Source organism: Pomacea canaliculata, linkage group LG9 (assembly GCF_003073045.1).
Source record: "Pomacea canaliculata isolate SZHN2017 linkage group LG9, ASM307304v1, whole genome shotgun sequence".
Taxonomy (NCBI): domain Eukaryota; kingdom Metazoa; phylum Mollusca; class Gastropoda; order Architaenioglossa; family Ampullariidae; genus Pomacea; species Pomacea canaliculata.
The window spans coordinates 18,457,768-18,480,969 of record NC_037598.1 but is presented as its reverse complement, the minus strand read 5'-3'; the positions used below and the strand labels follow the sequence as shown (position 1 = coordinate 18,480,969).

General features: G+C 37.9%; 2 protein-coding genes across 4 annotated transcripts in view; both read left to right on the top strand.

Annotated features, from left to right (window-relative positions):
- The window catches only part of LOC112572072, a 131,544-nt gene extending 127,278 nt beyond the window's left edge, over positions 1 to 4,266 (top strand). For all 3 annotated transcript variants that reach the window (XM_025251595.1, XM_025251597.1, XM_025251594.1), the window contains exon 20: positions 90 to 4,266. In XM_025251595.1, coding sequence (XP_025107380.1) covers positions 90 to 299 — 210 coding nt within the window. In that variant the 3' untranslated portion in view covers positions 300 to 4,266. The remainder of the gene's footprint in view (positions 1 to 89) is intronic.
- Positions 4,267 to 7,416: 3,150 nt separating this feature from the next.
- LOC112572403 (protein DD3-3-like) lies at positions 7,417 to 21,010 on the top strand. The gene is made up of 16 exons (XM_025252073.1): positions 7,417 to 7,620; positions 8,104 to 8,203; positions 8,849 to 8,902; positions 9,261 to 9,347; positions 9,874 to 9,969; positions 10,314 to 10,452; positions 11,719 to 11,838; positions 14,224 to 14,382; positions 14,572 to 14,774; positions 15,313 to 15,561; positions 16,928 to 17,095; positions 17,296 to 17,531; positions 17,900 to 18,119; positions 18,385 to 18,502; positions 18,766 to 18,918; positions 19,713 to 21,010. Exons 2-16 carry the CDS (start codon positions 8,124 to 8,126, stop codon positions 19,950 to 19,952), a joined length of 2,322 nt encoding a protein of 773 aa, XP_025107858.1. The 5' UTR covers positions 7,417 to 7,620; positions 8,104 to 8,123; the 3' UTR covers positions 19,953 to 21,010.
- Positions 21,011 to 23,202: the final 2,192 nt, after the last annotated feature.

The window sequence follows — 23,202 nt, the reverse complement described above, 5'->3', positions numbered from 1 at the left end:
TAGCTTACCTTTCACTTGGAGAGATGCAGAGTCACTGACGCCGATAGAAATGTAATCAGACATTTTATTTCTGCTGTCTGTCGTCACAGATGGCGTGGCTGAACCATCTTCGTGAGGCGAAGGAGAAGTTTGCCGAAGCTCAGTCCAGTCGCCAGAATTCTTTCAAAGAGAACAGAGATCCCAAGGACGAGGAGAGAGAGGCGTCAGGGATCACTCGCTCGCCGCGGAGGATCAAACGAAACAGTCTTCTTCGAAAAGTGCCCGCCAAGTCACGGTCCATGGACGCTGTGTTCATCTGAGTCTCGTGCTGCAGTGACCCCGTGATGTTGCGAGTCTTCTTACGAACGGTGCCAAACTGTCTCACATGAGAATTCCACTGCTTTCTAAGTCAGTCGAGAGTGATGGATTTATCACTAACGCCAAACAGACCTAAAAGTTTTTAAAACAATTTTCCACAAAAAACTAATGCTACATCCCTCTACTGTGTTATGTTCAGTTTGTCAATGTATTTTTCATCACATATACAATTACGTCCATCTTCCTGAGCTGTGAGTCCCCAAGGTGTCAGAACATATCAACTTCCGGCTTTCAATAACCACGGATCACGTGACCTGGTTAACACAAATGGCGGGTACGGAAGGTGACACAATTTGTTTACGGCAATGCTTGCCGGGTATGTAAGGTGGCTGTGATTCTTCTGAAGGATTCAAGTGATGCAGAAGAGGTTTTGTGCAGCCTCTCGTTGGGGGCGTACCGAAGACTGTCAACAGAATGCATGTCCGTCGCTTCCTGCTTGACACATTTAATTTATCTTCATAGCCAATCCTACTAGACCCGAAGAAGCCTTGGTTCCTACTGTAAGGATTCTACAAACATGCGTTTATGCGAAAAGAAAGCATGCATACCAGAAACAGACAATATAAATATACTATGTCGGAAGACTGGTGTCCTCTCTTTGCGTGGACGAACGTCGCTATCGTCGATTGATGACAACATCTCCGGTCCAGCTTGGGCTGGCTTCTCGTCAAGCATGACTGACAATTAATATGGCTTTGACTTGATGGCAGGTCGATATACAAACAGCGTGAGCAAGATTCACACTTTTATAAAAAGTTGTAAACATTTTTTTCTTCGGAAGAATTTACCAGACATATGTATATAAGCCACTCATACTTTTAGCTTAAAAGCAAACCTGTCATTAACTCCCGATGCGCAGTTCCTGCCCAGTGACTGAGTGAATATTTTTTAAAAAGTGCAAGAAGAGTGCACGGCTTTTGAAAGGCGCCATAACCTTTCCGAGACCAGTATTCAATGACCATGTCCCACACAGCATGCCCTCAAACAAGTCTACAGGCTAATGCTTGCCCAACCTCCGGGTTAACATGTATCTTGGCTTTAAAGATGTGGAGATTTGAAATGGTTTAATTAATTTCAATTTACTCTACCACTTGTCATCTAGTCGTTATGATTGTATCTGTCTCGAATGCTAAAGTATCATCAGAATATTTATTTTGTGAATTTCGAGTTGCATAGTGATGAGTTTACAAGTAAATCACTATTGTACAGAGAATTTTTATTGATGTGAGTCATAAAACCATTATATTATCGAACCTTTAAAACTGTTGACACTGACTCTCGCTCAGGAACTGAGGTGTTCCGCCACGTGGGATGGCTGCCATTGCGTGACGTGGCGCACCTCTCGCTGAGCTTGGCTCACGTGACTTCAGGTGAACACGTGACAGTGATAGCCTTGTGCCTTGTGGCATCGGCATGAGGACATCCAATACCCAGCAAACAGCCTGCCTCAGGTCTCTAAGGAAACGTTTGAGCTTCTGACTTGTACCACCAGTTCTGAAATCCATCATACCATCACCCACCAACCACAAGCCTATCTATTCTTCTGCAACCACAACTTCCGGTTACTTTTTTTCGTGTGGGTGGGTGTGTTCGTGCGAACGTACATATGAATACAAGATCCCAAAATACTGTGAATGTTTTTCGGCGTAATTGAGAAAGCGTGTGGAGGGAGAAGGTGGTTATATACTTTAGGAGCAAATAGTTTACCTCTGTGAACACTTCCACAATCGTTTATTCCTAGTTAAAAAGTTTTCGCCACAAAAATCAGTTGTTGAGAAATCTAGTAGGCATGGAGCCTGTTTGAACTTTACACAAGTATACACGCGCGCTGGACGGCACCACACCTACTCATCTCTAAATCGTCTGAAGTCACGAGCACACCCTTTAACTGACGGTTACTAAAGGTCAAGGGCGAGCTGAGGTCTTTCATGAAAAAAAGGATGCTAACAGCGCTGTGAGAGGAGTAATGACAAACCGGAAACTTTCATATTTATTACATTATTGAGAATATCTACAGATAAAAAAAAAAAACAGTGACGTCTGCCAGAATCTGATCCATGGTATATTCCATGCCATGCCAGCTTCAAGATGAATGTTAATCCATCTAACCTTGTTAACCTTTTCCTTACAGTGCCAAACCTTTCTGCAACAATCACATGCTTAAGAAATAATTTTCATTTAGACACGTTAGGGAATTTTTATTGCTTTTTGGGAGGCCTCCTCCAATTATAAAAAAAAAATCTTCTGATCAAATAATATTTTTTGTATAGACACGGAAACTTATTTGATAAAGAAACATGTATAAACGTGTTATTTTCATAAAATAAGAGCATTAGTTTCCAAGGTACAATAAAAGCAAGTGTCAAAAGTAATTTTAACGCTCATTTAATGTCCATTTAATTACTGTTTAGACAAATTACTCAGCCTGATGGATTAACAAAACCTTGGCTGTGTGCTCTGCTAAAAATAATGATGAAGAAAAAGCCTCATGAGAATCTACCGACTGTGTTTAAGGCGGCTAACATGTCGAGGTCGTTGTCGTTGTCGTTGGCGACATGAGCAAACTGTCTGCTAAATGTGATCATAGTATGGCCAGATGTTCATTAATCGCATTACACTCTGTTTCGTAGGGTGAGTTTAGGTCAGTGATGGCATTGTCGCTCGTTTCTCAGTCAGAGTACAATTTCATTACAATTTTTCTTAATCGAGTAAGTTTCCTCCATCTATTATTTTGCACTTCACGTGAATGTATACGTCCAATTCGTTTTCAACATTATTAGATCGTTACAGAATAAAATCAAAAGAAACAAAGAAAGTAATTGTTTTTCCTTGTGACTACTGTATATATCAACTTTTGATATGGAAGCCACAGATCTGACACAAAATGTTTGCATTTCGTCCCCGCTTTTAATAATTAATTGATTAATTTACAAGGCAGCTGGCTGCTTTTTGTAAAAGTTGATGCACATAATGTCAAACATGAAATTTTCATTTATTTGTTCTTTTGTTGTGCGTTAATCACTTTGGAGAAGATTGCAGAATTTTATTTATAATTTTAAGTAATCTCTAAAATTATAAAGGGCAAAAAGGGTGAAATAACCCATTCTGGTGTTTTCATGAAGTTTGGAAGTTACAATTTGTTGCAGTACATTTTACAATTCCTACAGCACATGCAGCTGTTTTTGGTTCTCGTTTGTCTCATGTTTGATGTTATTTATCTTTGTAAGTGGAGGTTGAAGTGTTAGATCGTCCTGCCTAAGGCCGCAGGCCCAGCCTGATACCTGTGTGGCAGAGCATAGTTCTTCAAGTCGACCCAACTGTTAAATTACTACCTGGCTCCTTAGTGGGTTGAGCGGAAAAAAACAGACCGAGTGCACGTGAGAGAGAGCGAGAGAATGAGAAAAGGAGACGGGTACTCATCCCCTCATACTCCCAATAAAAAGCCCCGAAAAGAGTGGCACCTTTGACCTCACTCCACAACCACCAAAAGGAGAAAGAGTTTCTTTCTTTCACGTTTTTTTTTTTTTTAATTTTCCTAATTTAATTTCGATTTAAGTATTGTGTTCTCCGTTAACATTTTTCGTATTATTTCTTTATAGAGGCAAGATTCAAGAAACTGATATGATGAAGTGAAAGTTGTTGAGCTGAAAACACTGTTTTAGTGGAGAAACTAATGCCATTAGAATAATGTCAGGATAATGCCATTAATCGCCTGGTCATTGTTGAGATTACTCATACTGGAGAGAAAGCTGTGAGTGTGTGCGTCTAACTCTTAAGAGAACCTTATGCGCTGTTTGTAATTATCGTTTTCTCAAAGGTACATTTTGTAATTTAGAAATATGTGCAATGGGCCATTATTAAATGAAAAACGATGAAAAGTTCTAAAAATTAAAATCATTTAGAAAAAAGTTTCATTTTCTGTGTACGTTTTTTTTCTTATCCTGAGTTACCTGTGTGTGTAAATATAAAATCGTGTTGTTATTGTTTTGTTGTTCCCTCTCTATTTCTTTCACACACACACACTGTCATATGATAACTAGTATAGGGCTGTAGTGTTGGCGTCACACTCTTGCTTTCCCGCAAGTCGAGCAGACACGCAGGCGAACGGACAAGTGGGAGAAAAGGACGGCTAGTGTCAGATCGCTCAAGGAGGCAGAGCGGCGATGGACTCACCTGTAGGCCGAGCCAGCCCGGGTCATAAGCATTGCCGAATAGTGCAGATCAGTCGGGTCACCAACCTCAGGTACCCAGGCAGAGATTGGGGATGGGGGAGTGATCGATGCAAAGTAATCGAGGGGCAGTAGCCGACTCCATGCGCATCTATCAGTTGAGATTAGACAGGTGACAATTTAACGAAGTGACCACTCTTTAGAAATGGTGGGCACCACAAGTAAGTTAATCTAGGGTAAAGAAGGTCATCTAGAACTTGGGAGGGAGGCTGTAGTTGTCTTACACTAGCAATGATGCGCGATTGGCTGCGGTTTATAGATTGGGCGCGTAGGTAGCCAGTGACCGCCTGTCCATCACATACTATTGCTAGGGTGTGATCGGTCATAGCACGAACTAATATCCCTGGACTGCTGGCAGACGATATTTTCCACTTAACTGGTGAAATGAGGCATTACTTCTGTTTAAAAAAAAAATATATTGTGAAGATAGGTTTTTTCTTTGTTTAATTGTTTTTGATTTTTTTTTTTTTTTTATGTCGCGTGCAGTCCGATTGATGATCGCCCTGGTGTCAGGAATGTGGAAATTAGCATGCATCTGAATCAAAGATACTATAAGTACTATTCAGTATCTCTGCCTTTACTTCGTTGAGAATTCGCGGTTAGGAGGTTACGAAACCCGACAGGGACTTTAGTGGTCGACAGCCTAATTCTTTAGACCGGAGACCTCTGGTTAGACGTATACTTGTTGCGCCTTATTACATCCCCTGGTGCCTACAGGTTTTTTTTGTTTTTTTTTTAACTTCATTCATTCAAGATAATGTTAGGCGCATTAAACAAGACCATAAGCGTATTTCTAATTCCTTTCAATATTTACGAAATAGAAATCCAAGCAGAACCTTACAGCAGATGATCCCAGTTCTGTGGATGAGGGATCAATCAGTATACATAACAAGCATAACATCCAGGTATGATGTTTGTGGGATTTCTACAGTATGTTTCTTATCAGATAACTCTCAAGCACACCTCTTAGATCGGGGGAGGGGGGGCTTGATGTTTGACGCAGAGCCAGCAACTATAAGACTATATCGCGGCAAGGCAGCCAACCCTGTAAACAGATGTCACATGCAGAGACAGAACAGCGTGCCCGATCGAGAGCCCAAGCCTCATTGTATTGGTGACAGGCGCTATACCGTTGCACCACCGGACCGCCCACCTCTTACATCTGGAAAAGGGGGAATGAGCATATATGATGAAAAAGAGGAGGATGATTAAACATACCTTAAGCTAATCACCGCTTAATATTTACTGTTCAAGGAAGAAAATGTACGCAAATTCTTTGGGCTTAAAAAGGGGAGATGGGGTCCGGTTGCATAGGTGAAAAAACGCTATGAAGGAAAATTAGGTAATTAAATTTCATAGTTTTAAATTCTCGTCTCTAAGTGGTATTTTTAGTATTCGGTCAACCGACGTTGATTGTCCGTACGGTGTGAAACCTCTGAGAAAACACGTACGTACATCTCTCGCGTTTAAAATATACAATTAGACTTTTCATTTTTGTAGTAGACTTCTAGTTATGCAAAACAGTGCCCATACACTTGATTTACCATTTACATCAGGAACCTTCATTGACTAATGTGATTTACATCAAGTGCTCTGCGCTGTCGCAAACAGTTCTTCCACAGACTGCAGAGATCGCACAGAATCCTCAAGCCCATGCTCGACTATTATTCGCTGATTTCTCTTCGGCCTTTAACACTATCCAGCCACATATCCTAGCTCGAAGACTCTTCGACGAGTTTTCCCTTGATCATCAGCTAGTGTCATGGATAATTCACTTTTTGGTCGACAGGCAGCAACGAGTTCTTGTCAATGGCACTTTTTCCGACTTAACCACCACATGCACCGGCTCACCTCAGGGATGTGTTCTATCCCCGCTTCTGTTTATCCTGTATACCAACAGTTGTCGCAGTAGTCATGAGGGTCACTATCTTGTCAAATTCTCTGATGACACTGCACTGCTGTCTCTCCTTAGCGGGCCGGTGCACACTCACGGTGATGCTTTGGTAGAATTCATTGTTTGGTGCGATGACAACTTTCTAGAACTTAATGTAAGACGAAGATTGTCTTTGATTTTCGTCGGAATTCTCCACCGTGTCCCGTCTGTGTCATCCATGACAAGGAGGTGGAAATTGTTTCTGCTTTTAAATACCTGGGCACCATCTTCGATAGGCGACTTTGCTGGGATGTCAACACTCAAGCTGTCGTGAAGAAGGCTCAACAGCGCCTCTTCCTCCTACGGAAGCTGAGGTCTTTCTCTGTCTCCCCCCAATTTCTTCAGCTTTTTTACAGATCACATATAGAGAGCGTGCTGTCCTTCTCGTTCATCTGTTTCTATAATAGTTTATCGGTAAAGGACAAGAGCAGCCTACATCGTGTGGTATCCACCTGCTCCAAAGTCGTTGGATCCACCCAGAGTTCTCTTCAGGATCTGTATAACAGGAGGACTCTTCTGAAAGTGTCTGCCATCCTTCGTGATGACAGGCATGCTCTGTCGGGTGAACTTGTCCAGCTCCCATCAGGTCGCCGATATAGTATGCCTGCATGCAGGACAAACCGACTGCGGCTGTCTTTTGTTGCTTCAGCCGTCAGACTTTTGAATGGATTATGAATGTGATGTGCATGCGATCATGTATGGCTTTAATCGAGCTGGTATGATTGACTGCAACACGACTGCCTGTGGATTAATATATATAATCGAGCTGCAACTGAATTGCCCTCTAGGGATTAATAAAGTATTATCTTATCTTATCTTATCTTATCTATCTTATCTTAGAACTGAAGTGACTTCGCCATCCCCGCCTTGGTCGCCATGTCATTGACAGGGGAAACCACTCTTGGTTAGCTGGGTGGTAGGCGGATCAAAACAAGACGCAGTTACCTAGCGTTGGTTCACCAGAAAGTCACAGCACGAACTATACACGTCCGTGCTCACAGTAAATCAAGCGTACACTGAACTTGTTTACGCCATTTGTTTAGCGAACCTGTGACAGAAATCTCTTATCGGACTAAGCGTCGACCTCGAGTTTTCTGGAAGGTAAATCACGCCGTGAGTTCTGTACACTTCCGTGGCATCTCGTGCCTGACACGAACGTTTGGTGACTTATACCTGATATTTACATAAAAGTGTCTCCGCTTCTGCCAAAAGTACAGGGGATTAAAATAATTACTTATTTGTGACTTTTTTAATGTTTGTATTATATACTGATTTTGATTGGGAAGAAGAATCTTGACCTTAGAGAAAGAGTGAGTTTTAACTTGCAATTTAAAGTTTGACGGTGCCCACGCGAACTTATTGTCAAACCGGAACAAGGTATAACAATATTTGTAGGTGTCGATGTATGACTCAGTTGTGCATGGTTTTGCCTCGATTCACTGATGAGGGCATGATGTTAGCAATCTCGTGACAGCAAATGTTTTCTCAAAGAAAAGTTCAATCGCAAACAGAATATTATGGAATGTGTATAATATGTACATTTCATTTCTGCCACTATCTTCTGCTTGTATATTTGTTGCGCAGGAAGATCTGATTACTTGATAATGAAAACCTGGACCATTGTCTTTGGTATGCTTCTCTTTACTAGCGGTGTCAACAGTGATATTTACCTTCACAATCCCAGGTATTTACTGTTTCTGCACCTATTTATTAACATGATGAGAAAAAAGCCTTTTCAATGTAAAGAGATTTAAAAAATACAGTTTTTCATTTAGCAAAAGTTGAAATGATGATAGGTAATTGTTGATATATTTTTTTGTTGGTGTATTTTGTGTAATGGCTATTCACCTTATAGAACATAGAACTAGACTTGCATGACCATATATTTCATGGATATAGTACTAAGCAGGATAAACATCCTACTTTTAGAGATAGTGGAGTCTAACCCTCACTTTCAATATCATGTTTTATGTAAATTGAAACATGTTTGAGTAGTAAGAAGGAAATGCTGGCAAGATACACTGCCTCAAGTATATGTTCAAAATTAGTTTTACATTCTTACTTTACCAATATCAATTATGGGGTAATCATTTATGTGTAGAAAACATATCGAGTGTAATAAGAAATATGCTGTAGTTTTTTGTAGTTGTTTAACTGGATCAAAGATTTAGAGTTATTTAAAGTTATTTAGAGTCTCTTAAAATCTTGAGCAAAGAAGGAAATTAATGTTAAAAACAAGAATGATTGACATTCATTGTTAAGATGAGTAAATCAGTATCAGTCCATCTGTCAATGCTGTTTACAATGAGTATTGTTTATATTTTTTTAGGGGAAGTAACAACAGACTGGATGAACAAAACAGAGATAGAAATAATGCAAACAGGTAAATTGCACCAATTCAGCACCATTATCACGTTTCTTGTTTCTACTTACAACTAAATCAAAAATATTGCTTAACTTAGACACACATTAAGGCATAGTTCTTAACAAATTGAAGCTAGTCCTGCTGAGTTCTGATTATTGGTCTTATCGTGCTATTTTACATACTTTATATACCTAGAGCAGGGGCGTACAAGCTATGGCCTTTAGACTGGCCCGTCTGCCAAAATGTAAAGCGCAACTGAAGTGCAACTGATAAATAACTTTAGTCTTATTACCCTTGAACAGTGTTAAATATATCTTGTTACCATCTTTGTTGTCAGAATGTACAAGTAGTTCAAGCTTTTTTTTAATTTTTGCAGGTTATTTGACTCTCAGAACAATGACAGAGGAGGATATAATGTGGGATCTTTGTATTACTATGGTACTTCTGTTTTGCAAGTAGAGTGGTATGTAATAAACCATTGTGCAAAAAAAAAAAAAAAAAATTAGAGAAATTTGATTATTTTTATGGAAGTGGCCAGTTTAACCTGGCAGCCATATAGATCTTATTAGATCCTACAACAGGCTTATGTAAACTACAAACGTTCTGTAAATTCTTACAATATATATATAAACGTGTGTTCTACACATCTACAAGTTTCTCAACCCTATATCAGTTGACTGTCCACAGGGCTGAAAATCTGGATATTATTTAAGGAGTTTTCTGTAGACTGTGCTATAAAAATTTATTTATTTTGGTGAAGCACCTTGAGTTGCCCTTAGGGTAGGGATACGGTGCAACACAAGAACTTTATTATTATTATTGAGGTGATAATTGTAATTAATGTAAGGAAGCTTTCTGTAGTAATTTTGATTTTTGAAGCTCTTCAAATATTATTACATTTTTTGAATATTAATAACTGAAATTAAATGTGAGACATCTAAAAGTTAAGAATTAGAAATTATGTATTAATAAGACTTTGTTCATTTCAGGACAAACCAGCATTCTTGTCATCATCCTAACAGCCACTGTGAGCTGGTCTTACAGTATATGTGTGGAGACCTTGTGCGAGATGGTGCCACAGTCACGTGAGTGAATTTAATGCTGAAAGATAAAATATTGTGTTGCATTTGATTATGTATTCATGCATGCATGTGTGTGCAGATTTATGTGTGTGGTTTTATATTCACTTTGTATATGTGTATATGCATGTGTGTTATATTTGTGTTTGAGCATTAGCATTTGTCTGCAGACAATTGTCAATGTAAACTAAAGAAGATTGATTTATGTTTCTATTAAAAGCATGAAAAAAATAAAATTTTAATGATTTTCCCTGCTTTTTCATGAAGAATAGAGGTATAGAAGGGATTTCATAAAAATAATAATCACCCTTTTACTAAATTCTTCACACAAGCCTTTATTTGTTTTACAGAACTATACCTGAAAATCGTGCACAGTGTGAGAACTACAACTGCAACACTGATCAGAGATTTGGCATGCATGAAAACTATGAGTACTACTTGATGTGCAAGACCCGGGAGAGGAACAAGGGGCTATTTACTGCCGATCAGGTTAATTGGCATTTTCTTGTTTAATCCTGTTTATTCCTCTTTTGAGGTACATCTTAACTCTGTGAACATAATGTGTAGTAGATCATTAAGAGTGTTTTCAAATACAAATTAATCGTTAATAAACATTTTGTAAATGCACCAGAGCATGAAGTTCAACAAAAATCTGTCTTCTGGAGGATATACTAATGATAATTGAAACAACATGAAACAGGGTAGTGGTATTTCCTTAAGTGTCAGCACCAGTTACTATGTCATAGTCTTACCCTGCAACCAAGTGTTGTATCACCAGGGGTATTGTTGAGAGATGCTATCCATACATAGATAAAATTCACCAACAATACTCACCTCATCATGTAGTTATGAGGTCACAGATGTTTGATGAAACAATAAGGTCTTTGGAAAGCAACTAAGCTTGAGAGGAGGAAATTACTCATACTGATATTGGTGTAAAGTTCATTGTTGCACTCTTGCCTTCCTTAGGAGTCATTGTTCTTGGCTTTGGTGTGTAGGGCAACAGTGAAGATCTATTCCTATTCAACATTTATATGACAATATGTCAGAAAGACTAACACAGATAAAAATGCCACTTCTAGTCTTGTGAAAACAAATAAATATGCTTTTTTTTCAAAGTGATTGGCTCTCAGTGTTTACATACATCACTCATGGTTTTTACTTTTGGATGACAGTAGTTTCCATTTACTGTCAGACTGTTGTCAAGTTTATGGCAGACAGTGACACAGAGTCATCTTGTTGTTTCTGTCTCCACTTAAGATAAGGCATAAATCAAGCTTGGGGAAAATTCTATTGAAAATTCTTTTGGATTTATCATTTTGTGTGAAGTATATAACAATGATCAGTCCTGGCTCAGGAAATTAATGTTAGCTTTGTCAGGAGAGGGGAAACGGGAGAGCAGATGTCCTCTTCATCTGTCTCTGACATTCAGTGCCAAGCTGCCATTGATTGATATCTCGTGTGTCTACATTCACGCAAAAAAAATGTGCTGTTTTGATAATGAGTCGTTGCGATTGTAAAACATGCCCATTCTTTGCATTTCATTTTTGCGTTTCATTCATAGTCATGTGTCTAAATTACATTGATGGTGGTTATAAAAATCTATAGTTAATGATTAATGATGTCTTTACTATGGAAAATGGAAGTGAGTTTTACCACTATATTAAAAACATGTATTTTTGTACAACTGGATGTTGGCATAATGTGTACTTTTAAAAATTGGCATGCTTTAAATAATTATGTATTTAAATTCAGAACCTGAATAACAAGAACACAGCTCAGTACACTCGCCAGAATCCTGGAGGAACAAGACGTGGATACGAATGTCCAGAGGAGAGGGACTACTATCCCTACTGGCACCACTCTCCCTGGGTGGTAAGAATTATTATCTGTCAGGGCTGAAACTATTTCAGTGATCTATAAACTCCCCTTTGACTGTTGAGTATTTCCTCTTTTGTGATCATACATAAGAAATTATTATTTTATCTGCACTTAACAATGATGAAGTTTCTGCCTTATCTGTACTTTACCTGTATGCTTCATTCAACACAATCAACCACTCTATGCTTCTTCAAAGTCTTCACATCCTCTGTGGAATTCCTGGACGCATGCTAGCATGGTTCAATTCCTGTCTAACTGATAGAACACAGACTGTGTTTGTTGATGGTCAGACATTACACTTTGCTCCACTTCCTTGCAGGGTTTCTCAAAGCTCACTACTTGGCCCCAATTTGTTCATTTTATACATGAAGCTCATTTTTGTCCTGTATCCAGTCTCACCATTTTTTTCATCAATTATATGCTGATGACAAGTAACTATACTGCTCCACTCCACTGACTGAGTCTTACTCTGTTATTAGCACAGTAGAAGCCTGTATTAAAGCCTGACATTAAAAAATTGGATGGTATAAAGCACACTTAAACTTAATGATGCTAAAGCAGAAGCCTTTTAATGCTCAAGAAGAAATTGCTTATTGCGCCATCGGTCATCAGTCTGCTTAAATATGTCGAGGTGGGCAAAACCAATAATGCCTTTACATCATATGTCAGAAATCTGGAATTCATCGTCACTTCTGAGATAATCCTTGGTAGACAAGTTACAGCTGTCAGTCAATCTGCCTACTATGATCAGCACCATCTGCAGCATTATCTTTACATATGCTGCTAACACTTTTTTCTGTGTGTTTGTTCTATCCAGGCTTGATTACTGTAACACCTTGCTCACATGCTGCCCCACATATCTTCTTCATATAAACTCTAGAAAATACAGAACTCCGCTGCACATCTGATGCTTAGAACTAGGAAATAGGACCATGTCACTCCTCTGCACTCTTCTCGCATTAACTACAAGCTGTCTGTGCAATGTTTTAATTTCTTTGCAGGATCTGTGGCTATTTCTCTGAACTTTTCTTCCACTACATCTATACCAGACAACTCCTCTCTTTGTCTAATCAAATCAAAATCAAATCAAAACAGACTTTATTGTCTGCCCAGGAGGACAGAAATTTGTCTTTGCTCACATACCATACGACATTTAACACACAGTTAGGAGTAAAAGTGAGGAGTACGATTGCACCAGTCCATCAAGGCAGTGTATGTTTATCCTAACAACAAACAACATCCTTCAGGATGACGACAGTGAAGAGGAAACGCCAGGGTGGTATGCTACTCTTCCAAACCATCAACAGAACTCTTGTGACAATGCCTGTGGTGCCAGAAGTAACAGTGTCTGTGTGTCAGATGACAGTACAGAAATGACAGTCCTATCGTGTCCGAACCGCGCAGATCGAGCGACTTACGCGAGACAGGCAACAAACTCGCACAAAGTGTAGGATGAAACAGTTCGTGCGACACTATGCCATGGCAATATGAATACCATGGATATATTTTTTAGTTGCGGTGATGTGACCGTAGATGACACGTACGCATTGATCAGCTTGTTTATTTGCTAATTGTTCATTTTTCTTCAACTTTACCGCGGCTGCGTCCAGAAAATGTCATTGACAGAATGACACACGAGTGATGGCTGACAATAGATGTCAGCACTCACTCTTCTTCAGTCTCTGTTTGATTCCTCCTGAGTCCTTGTGCCTTTATTTAGGATGGTGATGGCAACCATATGCTATCCCTGTCATTAGAACAACATAACATCAAGGACTTTTACTGTGCAGTAAAACAGTAGAACTCTCTCCCCTTTCAGATCTGCCACCTATTTACCATGGAATCATTTAAAAGTGCACTAAAAACACATTTCTTCCGTGAACATTAGTCCTAACAGCAATCTACATAATTCTTTGACTCTCATCTGTTTACTAGTTTGCTTGCTCTCTTTCTACTGCAGCTTCACAAAAATCTCAACCTTTACTGTTTGTTGCTGCATTCCTGTTTGCATCTTCTGCTTTGTCTGTTGTTACCTATCAGTTCTGTTTGTATATCCTTCCATTCTTCATATGTCATGTCTCATTCTTGTCTCAAGTGTTGGGAGCATGCTTCTTCATGAACATAATCATGACTATATAAATCACATGTTTATTATTAAATTAGTAATCTGTTACTTTATCAGCCTCTGTTTCTTTTCGTGTAGAATAATTTGACTCAATATGGATGCTGCAGTCAGTCTGCAATTTTTGTTACAGATCATTTGACAAAGATTTTCTTGCATTATGCAAATTTCCTGTGTTAAACACATGTAAATACTGATGCTTTCCTATGGTTGGATGTCTCCTAATAGCTTCAATTCTAGTCATGTCTCTCTCACAGGACATTGCAGTGATGACCAACAATGCATCACGCTGCCATTACTACCAGACAGAAAGCCAGAATGTCAAAGACCGCTGGGAATGTGTACTGCCTTTTGCCACAGTTGAGAAATATGTGTCTCAAAATCTTGTACTACCTAACACACAGGAGGAGTGTGAGGTAGGCTTACATGAAACCTCTTTTGCACCGCCTAAACTTATAATAATATTCTATAAATCAAGAAAAAATTATCAGAAAGTATCTTTTTAATCAAATGTAAGCTTTTAAATATACTGTATAATATTTTCTACAGAAAAATAATTCATAAGTGAAATTAAAGTCATTACTTATATGCATACAATTCTTCAGGCATTTTACTGGCCCCTTAATAACAAGAATGGAACAAGAGCTGAGTGGGTGAGGTATCCTTCACATGGGGTAGATCCGCCCAGCTGCCAAGAGACAGAGTTCACGAGGGACAATCATCTGGGCAGTGGGCTAGGTGGACAGCCCAACTTGTACAACTGGACAATTCCAAATATTGACAGAGACAGCTGTGTGCTTCGTATTAGGTGGGTACATTTTTCAATAATTTGAGCACCATATTAGGAACGCATTTGGTTGGTGGTAAAACTTAACTCTTAAGCTGTTTACTTGATCGGCTCTACTGGCCATGATCTTGTACTAGCCTGAGGTGACCTAAGGTCACTAGCTGTATCTACTGTTGCTGGCAATATGTGTGTGGTGCATGTTAGAAATTATTTCAACATGTATATGAATGTATTTATCTCTCTATATTGCTAGTACGAGACCTATCTGGAATTGCCCTTGTGGATACTTAATTGTGCATGACCAGGACTGATTTTACACCATGGGCATCGCATTAATGTGATACATAGATATAAACTAATTGCGATATGAATTTTTTTTTTAATCATTTAATACTTTTAAAACTTAGGCCATAATTTTACAAACTTCTGCTTTGTCTGCAAATGTTGTAAAGAATCATGAGTTGAGTTTGGTTTTTTTCCAAAACCAGTGCTGCTTATACTCATTCCTTGCATACCTTTTTTTTCACACACTAATATCACTACCTAAATTATCTCAAAGGTACAATATCTCTACCAATGATTATGATGGCTGGAACACCAATGCCACTGTAAATGCTGAGAAAGGACGTCTGCAAGATGGTGCTAAGGTCAGCTTGGCTGAGAAATATGGGTTTGCTTCTGATGCTGTTGCACGCAGCAGAGGATATATTTTTAAGAATAATCCAGAAGTGAAACTATTTGAAGGTGCAGACTTCACACTCAGACTTGCTGTGAATACAGCACAATATGGGCGAGTGTTTCAAGACAGGTTAGAGCTCTTTGTATTTTATTTTTGTTATTGTCTTCTTATTTTGTCTTTTGACTGTGCATGCACATGCTTATACATATTCCTGTGTTCAAAAGCATAACTGTGAATGTTTGTGAGCTTCTGCTTGTTATCAACTTCCCTACAACAGTGTTAATTAGTAACAAGTAACAAATCAAGACCACCACCAGTTGGTGCAACTTACCTTATAGTGATGTGGTGGATTGAGCGCCTTGTCGACCCACAGAACTATGTCGGCAGGAGCCTTGTGCAACAGGCTCGTATGGCATACCCCCTGAAGCACTAAAGGCAGACCCAGAAATAACAGCAACAATTTTACAGTCCTTAGATCTGGGAACAAGTGCTAGTACCAACAGACTGGAAACTAGGCCACCTGGTCAAGTTTCCAAAGAAAGGACACCTCTCATAGTGCAACAATTGGCAGGGGATCAAGCTGCTATCCATCCCCAGCAAAGTCCTGACAAGTGATGAGAATCAATAACAAGCAGGAACTCCCAATCCATTTTCAAGGAGAGAACGTCCTGGAAACAGATCGCTTTGTGTATGTGGGGAGCATTGTCAACAAGGATGGTGGAGCAGACAATGACATCAAAAGCCGCATCCTCAAGACAAGCTTTCAACAGCCTGCCACCCATCTGGAACTCCCAAGCATTATCCTTCTGCAGTTAGACCCGCATCTTCAACACAAATGTGAAGGCAGTCCTACTGTATGGTTCTGAAACCTTTAGAGGGACAAACACCATCAACAAGCTCCAGACCTTTACCAACCAAAGCCTAGGCCATATTCTGGGAGTAAGATTATCTGAAAAGATCTCCAACAGCAGCCTGTTGAAAAGAACCATCCATAATGCAACTAGCCAAGAAATAAAAAAGCGCAAATGGAGCTGGATAGGACACACCCTGCACAAACCAGCTGACACCATTGCCAGGCAGGCACTTCCCTGGAAGAGGAGAGTTGTGAGACCAAAGCAGACTTGGAAAAGAACGGTAGAGAGTGAGGCAAAGGACATTGGAACCCAACTGAAAGGGGCTGCCCAAAACTGGGTCCACTGGCAAGGTGGTGTTGCGGCCCTATACTCTCTGAAGAGTAATAAGGAATAAACTAAACTAACAAAGAGTAATCATTATTTAGCATTATATTTGATTTTATTGTTAGATTTTGTTGTTACTGAATCTAAATACATTACTAATATGTCTGATAAAGTTTACACCCAAGCACACAGTTACATCAGAGAATTCCATTACAATTGAAACAAGACATTTGTGAACATGATAATTGGTAATTTTAAGTGTTCAAAACAAATACTTATTTTTCATACTGACTTAACTCTTTGTAATATTGTTACAGATCACACACTTTTTCAATCCTTTCACAACCAAAAGATGTGAAGGGTACAATTTACAATCTCAATGTTCGTGGGAAGCGTGGTAACATAGTGCAAGTGTATCCAGCTGTGGAATATGATTTTGTGCCGAACACTCTAGAACTTTCAGCAGGGGATTCCATTCACATACAGTAAGTAAAAAAGAAACAAGCCATATGACTTTCATAAGAAAAAGAATTAAAGAAAAAAAGCTTATGAAATGAGTATAAAATATTTGTATGGGAAATCAAAAGAAAGAGAGAAGACAAGGGGAAAATCGGAAGCACATTTGTCTTTTAGAGTAAGTTGTGGAGAAATGCTTTATGAATACCTTTCAAAATTAATTTTATAGGTGGACTGGCTCTAATACTAACCCTGGAAACAATGATGGACAAGGCCTTGCTGGAAGTGATCGCAGCAATATTGTATTACTGAACGCACAGCAGTATCCAGAGGGTGGTACACAGAAATTTGGACCAGGTGGAATATATGGTCATTATGGGGTAAATTACCCCATGGCTTTCAACAATCTCACATTTCTTGGTCTGTCTCAGGTGGATGTGAAAGCTCTTGCTTACCTTAATCCAGGTGAGTTTCTTTTTGATGCATTAGCAGTCCTTATGTTAGTTCCTTTTTTTTTTTTTTTCGTCTGTTCAGTTAATGCTATAATCCTTTCACTCTTGTTTGTACATTTTTGCAATCAGTTTTAACATTTAAGTTATTTAACATAACTGTCCCAGAGAGTTTGCTTCAAAGCTGCTTGATTAGTCAAGCTGAATTGAGTTCATTACCAAGTAGATTCAACTGTGCTTATAAACTATTTATGCATTTAGTATTTTTTAAGTACATTTATATCACCCAAGATTTTCAAACAGACTCACGAATGGCACAGTTCGTGTGGCTATTTGTTCATGTCTAAAGTCAAGCAAAAAAATGGTCTCTTTTTGTCATTTTAGGTCAATTTGGTGGAGAGATGTCACAGCTTGATGATGCAGGAACTTACTTTGACCTTGGATTGCGAACAGTGACCTGTCCAGCTGGAATCTACCATTACATGTGCACACGAAACAATAATTTCTCCAACCGTGACCAGAAAGGACGCATAGTTGTCAATACAAATCGCATAGCCCTAAAAGCTATCGGTGCTATGGGTGGAAAAATGTCTCTTTCAGATGGGTAAGAATTTTATTTTAAAAATATAATAAAAATTACATAAAAAACCTTAATCCTGTATGTCATAAACTTTAATTTTGAAAACCATAAAAGGGGAAACCACCATAGTGGAGAACTCCTATGTGCACTAGGACTTGCCTGGGTAGGCTAATGAGATCATAGTAATGACAGCAGTGCTGTATCTATGTATGCCAACAAAGTGAATCATTGTTGTACTTTATTTATGATTTGAAAGTCTATACACGTTTGTTTTTATTCTTCGGTGCAGATCATTGGAGGTTATTGTTGAACCAGGCGTATTTAATGATCTCCAGAAGATTCGTGTTGAGCAGTGGACGACACAGCAAGCAGAAGAGAGAATGAGGGAATATAATCGTGAGATGACAGTATGTGTCTCAATTATGTATATAGATGTGGTCAATGAATGGCAACATTTTCTATAGAAAACTCTGCATGGGTGTTTCTGTACCATTAAAGTAATAAAACAGAATTATTGAAGCAATTAAATTATCCTCAGCTGAACAACAGTTTCTTTCAGAACTATTGCTTCTGTCTTGAATAAATCATAAATACTATTTACTGAGATAACAGAACCAGCAGGCTTTGGAGTAAATAGCATACTTTGCTTAATAACAGTTGTTTTTCACAGGTTGAAGGGGATTATGCAAGCTACTTTTATCTGATGACTCCAGAACACATAATAGCAGGAAACAGTCAAGGTTTCACAACCAAGATGAAGGTTGATTCTGGGGATGTTTCAGTGTATCGTTCCACATCATCCAGCTTTGCAACGTGGACACAGGTTAATAGACTTTACTGTTTCTTTGAAACCTATTTTTGGAGAATGCATGTTTTGAAATGTTATTGAAAATGGTGAAGGCTAAAAACACAAACATGAGTGTCTTTTTGCATTATTAAATATTAAAGTGTCTTTTCACATTAAACTTTAGAGTCTCTTTTAGTATTATTGATGGATTGCAGAAGAGTGTGCACCTGAAGTTTGCAGTTTCTTTTGGAAATACCTGCTGTAGTCAGTCTACCCTGATGATTCCTTTTTTTCCACCTTACACCTGTCTCTGTGTGTCTTTATGTTCCTGGCAATGTTCATTGTACAAGGCTGTCTCTGTCAATACAGTATCATTACCTAAAGCTTCCTGTCTCTTGTAAAGCACATTGGGCTTGCCTCAGTGTGGGAACATGCACTCGATAAATCTTATTTATGGTCATAGGCATTGAGGCTTCTCATTTTAGTATTTATTGTCTTTATAATGTGTACATATGCATGCTCAGACTTGTAGTTGTCACACAAAAATATCTGCATGATTTATTCTTTTCTTTAAAGAATAAATATTCAATTTATTTTTTATCAAAATATTGGACTGGACAAACTTTAATATTTTTTGCAGAAATTGTGAAGCTAATGGCATATTCTGGAAAACAAAAATTAACATCTGTATGTGCAGGGTTATTTTCTGTTTCCAGTACCATGCAGATTTCTTAATTATGACAACTTTATAGATTCCCATAATTTTCTTGATGAAATCTACTTTATTTTAGCAATTCAAGATTAATTTCATGTTACTGTTATGTTTTCAGGTATCAGGTGTGAACACGAAAGATGGTGTTGCCACCTTTCAAGCATTGCAGGGTGGTGTATATGTTGCTGTAACATCCAAACCAAATGTGGGCATGATTGTCGGCATCACTATTGCATGTGTGGTGGCCATAGCTGTAGTTGTTGGAGCAATTTGTTATTTCCGTCGTAACCCAGGCAAATGGCAGGCTGTTCAAACAAGCTGCACAAATGTTAAACGTTCAGTTAAAAGTAAAGTTTAAGAGCTTGCTATCAATCTTCATTACAGTAACCATGATAGATGTCTTTAGACATTATATAAATGCAATGTCTTGATGTAAGTTACTATCTGTCACATTCAGTGCAAGATACATTTGTAAAATTAAGAGTTCAGAGTTTGGATGCAGATTGTAAGAAAACTGGTTTTTGCTTTTTCTTTTGGAGCTATGGAGTATTAAAAATAGTTTTCACTCCTTCATACAAAGTCATAAACAACAAAAACAAGAATTTTACAGTTTAGTGTACTGCCTCTGAAAAATGTATTTCATAACATTCAAGTCAATTTCAATTTGAAAATCAACTTTATTGTAGTGTCTGGCATTTTACACGAATTCATTAAAAAATATATTTCTATCAAAATCTTTCAATTCATAGACACTGCTCAAAAGGTAAAGGAATTTTGGACCTTGACCTTGACACTCTAGAACTTACTGTCTGGCACAGTATCTGCTGTCTGAAATTGAACTTATCATTTTCTTGATTTTTATATATTTTGCCTGTTATTTTACTAGCACCTTTTGCACAGTTCAGTTGCATATCGGTTACCGCCTGTCACCAGTACAATGAGGATTGGCTGTCCTGGGTTCAGATTTTCTCAGGTATGCTGTTCTTTCTCTATGTGTGACAGGGCTGGCTGCTTGGCTTGATATAGCCATGATATAGCCTGGCCCGAAGTAAAGCACCAATTCACAACTCCCTCCCCTTACCAGCACATTTCTCTGATATTACAGTTTACATGCACATCAGTACAAAAGTTTCAAAAGTAAAATTTACTTAAACTGCTGAACTTTTGGGATGATGTTTTCCAGTCTGAAGGAGAAAGTTTTGATTTAAGCAGATGGATGGCTGAAACAGTACACATTTAACCACATCCACACTGTTGCCTGGGAAGGTTACCTTCACAAGTTCACATTCAATGATAATAAATGTAAAATTTGTAAAGGAGCATGCTTAAAAACAAGAATGAAACATGGACAGCATATGAGGGACAGGAAAACAAACAAATAACATATGAACTATAAAAGAATAAACAACCGTACTAAACGAAGAATAAAATCAAATGCAGAAAACACAAAGAGGAACCAAAGAACAAGAACTGAGAGTAACAAGATACTGCAAAAGGGTGTGAAAAAGGACTAGCATTATGGGAAAGGTTATTAGGAGTAATGTTTACAGAAGAGGTTCGTTTTCAGTGCACATTTAAAGGAATCAGTAGTGGGTACGTGGCGGATATGGAAAGGGAGAGAGTTCCATTGTTTTGCTGCACGATAACCAAATAAATCATTTTATTGGTAAGTTAGCATGTCATTAATCAGTTTAAAGTAATATAAGCTGTGATTTACTTTTTCTTCTTTACAATATAACACTTTTTTTTCAGGTTATGAAATACTATTAAGTAACTCTCAAATTATTTAAATCATTGTGCATATAGGTTGACTCAAATGTGTGTCAATGCATTAAAGAAACTTGTAGTTCCAGAGAATGAGTAGAATTTAATATTTGTTTAAAAATCAGAATTTTTTGTTGGTTTTTTTTTTTTGTTTTTGTATATAATATAGCTTTGGCAGCTTCTATTTTTGTCCATTTTTATGGTTATAATTTTAAGCTAGAATAGGCTACTGCGTGTTATAATCTATTAAGTTTTGTCCTTCATTTTCATGTGTCATAAAAACTATGTACCTTAATTTTAGACTGTAAATGTCAATTATCTAAAAATTGATTTAGCTGTCAATAGACAGTGCATTCAGTTGTGAAACTGTGCTTAAGCCAATTTGTCAAACAAAATTGTATGGATCATAATGGCAGTAATGTAGGAAATTGTAGAAGCTGGCTTACAACATATCTGATGCAGAAATCTTCACACAGTTGTGAATGCATTTTTCCTATTTTCATTTTATATTAAATTATCAATTGATCAGAGTGTATCTAGACAAGTGCATAAGGCATATGTAATATAAAAAAAAAATACCTTTGTCAAAAAGTGCAAAATATTTTATATGACCTTTTTTTTTGTGAAATGCTTTTGCAAATACTTTTAACTGAGTCAACTTGTCAAATCATGTTGATACATTTTCCCCCGAGTATCCTGCATCATCTGCAAACAGTACTTTTGTCTCTTTATGTTCATGTTAGCTTATCTGGATACTTTTTATGGACACAGTATCATCAAAAGGTAACATATTTAGATAGTTTAAGTGAAATGGTAATTATAATGTTTCTGCTTACTGTACATCCATAGACTTTATTTCTTGCTGTAAAGGTAAAAATATTAGCATGCATTTCTTTATTAAATATTGAAATAATGCAGATCAAACCATTCCTGAGCTGTAAGGATATTATTTAGTTAGATAGTTCAAAAGAACACATTTTTATCCTTATGCTATACCATTTTATAAGCATTGTCACAATTATTTTTTTAGAGTTATTGCATAATATTTACATTCCGAAGTATTTCACTGTTGTTGTATATTGAACATTTTTCACAGATTAAAGTGGCTGCTGGTCAGTCAAAGACTACTTCTCTTCATTCTTCCTGTTCTAATAGTTACACCACACTCCCCGCATGTGCAAATGTGTATGCTAGTAGTAGTAACTAATTCTGTTTAGAATAACAGATATCTTTTCATGGTTGGACTATATACTTTAAAAAATTTTAATTCTAATTACATTTTTATACTTAAAATTGATGCTGTTAAAAAATATTATACTTAAAATTGTGCACATGCACAATATGAAGGACTTTTGGGTAGTTTTTTTGAGAGGGTAAGACATTTTTGTCAATATCAAGACCTAAATACTCTGCCAATGCTGCACATTGCATAATGCAGTTATTCTGAACTTAGCATATTTGATTTAACCTGATGCAAGCACAGTCCAGGGTCAGATCCATGTGCCAGCCAGATTTCAAGGCATATGGCTCCACACTATTTTAATTATATTTAAATAGGATGCATATACATTATAGAGCAGATTTCTGAGCATGACACTTACATAGTGAGTGTTCTGCACTATACAAGCCTTTATGTAGCAGGTTGCCTAACTGAAGGGGGCTGGCCAAAATCGGATCTACTGGCGAGGTGTTGGTGTGTATGCTCCTCAAGAAGTAACAAGGACTAAACTAATGTAGCAGATTGGTTGGCTGGTTGCAGTTTTTGCCAATCTGCAATTTAAGATCTGTAAGGGTGTGCTTACACCCAGAATCAAATGTATTTGATGGAAGCAAGATCTGAACCA

Excerpts from the sequence above, each read along its gene's own strand:
- LOC112572403 (XM_025252073.1), top strand. The coding sequence starts at position 8,124 with ATGAAAACCTGGACCATTGTCTTTGGTATGCTTCTCTTTACTAGCGGT. Across the intron at positions 14,383-14,571 it reads ACACACAGGAGGAGTGTGAG|GCATTTTACTGGCCCCTTAA; the intron begins GTAGGCTTACAT and ends ACAATTCTTCAG. Across the intron at positions 17,532-17,899 it reads TCTTGCTTACCTTAATCCAG|GTCAATTTGGTGGAGAGATG; the intron begins GTGAGTTTCTTT and ends TTGTCATTTTAG.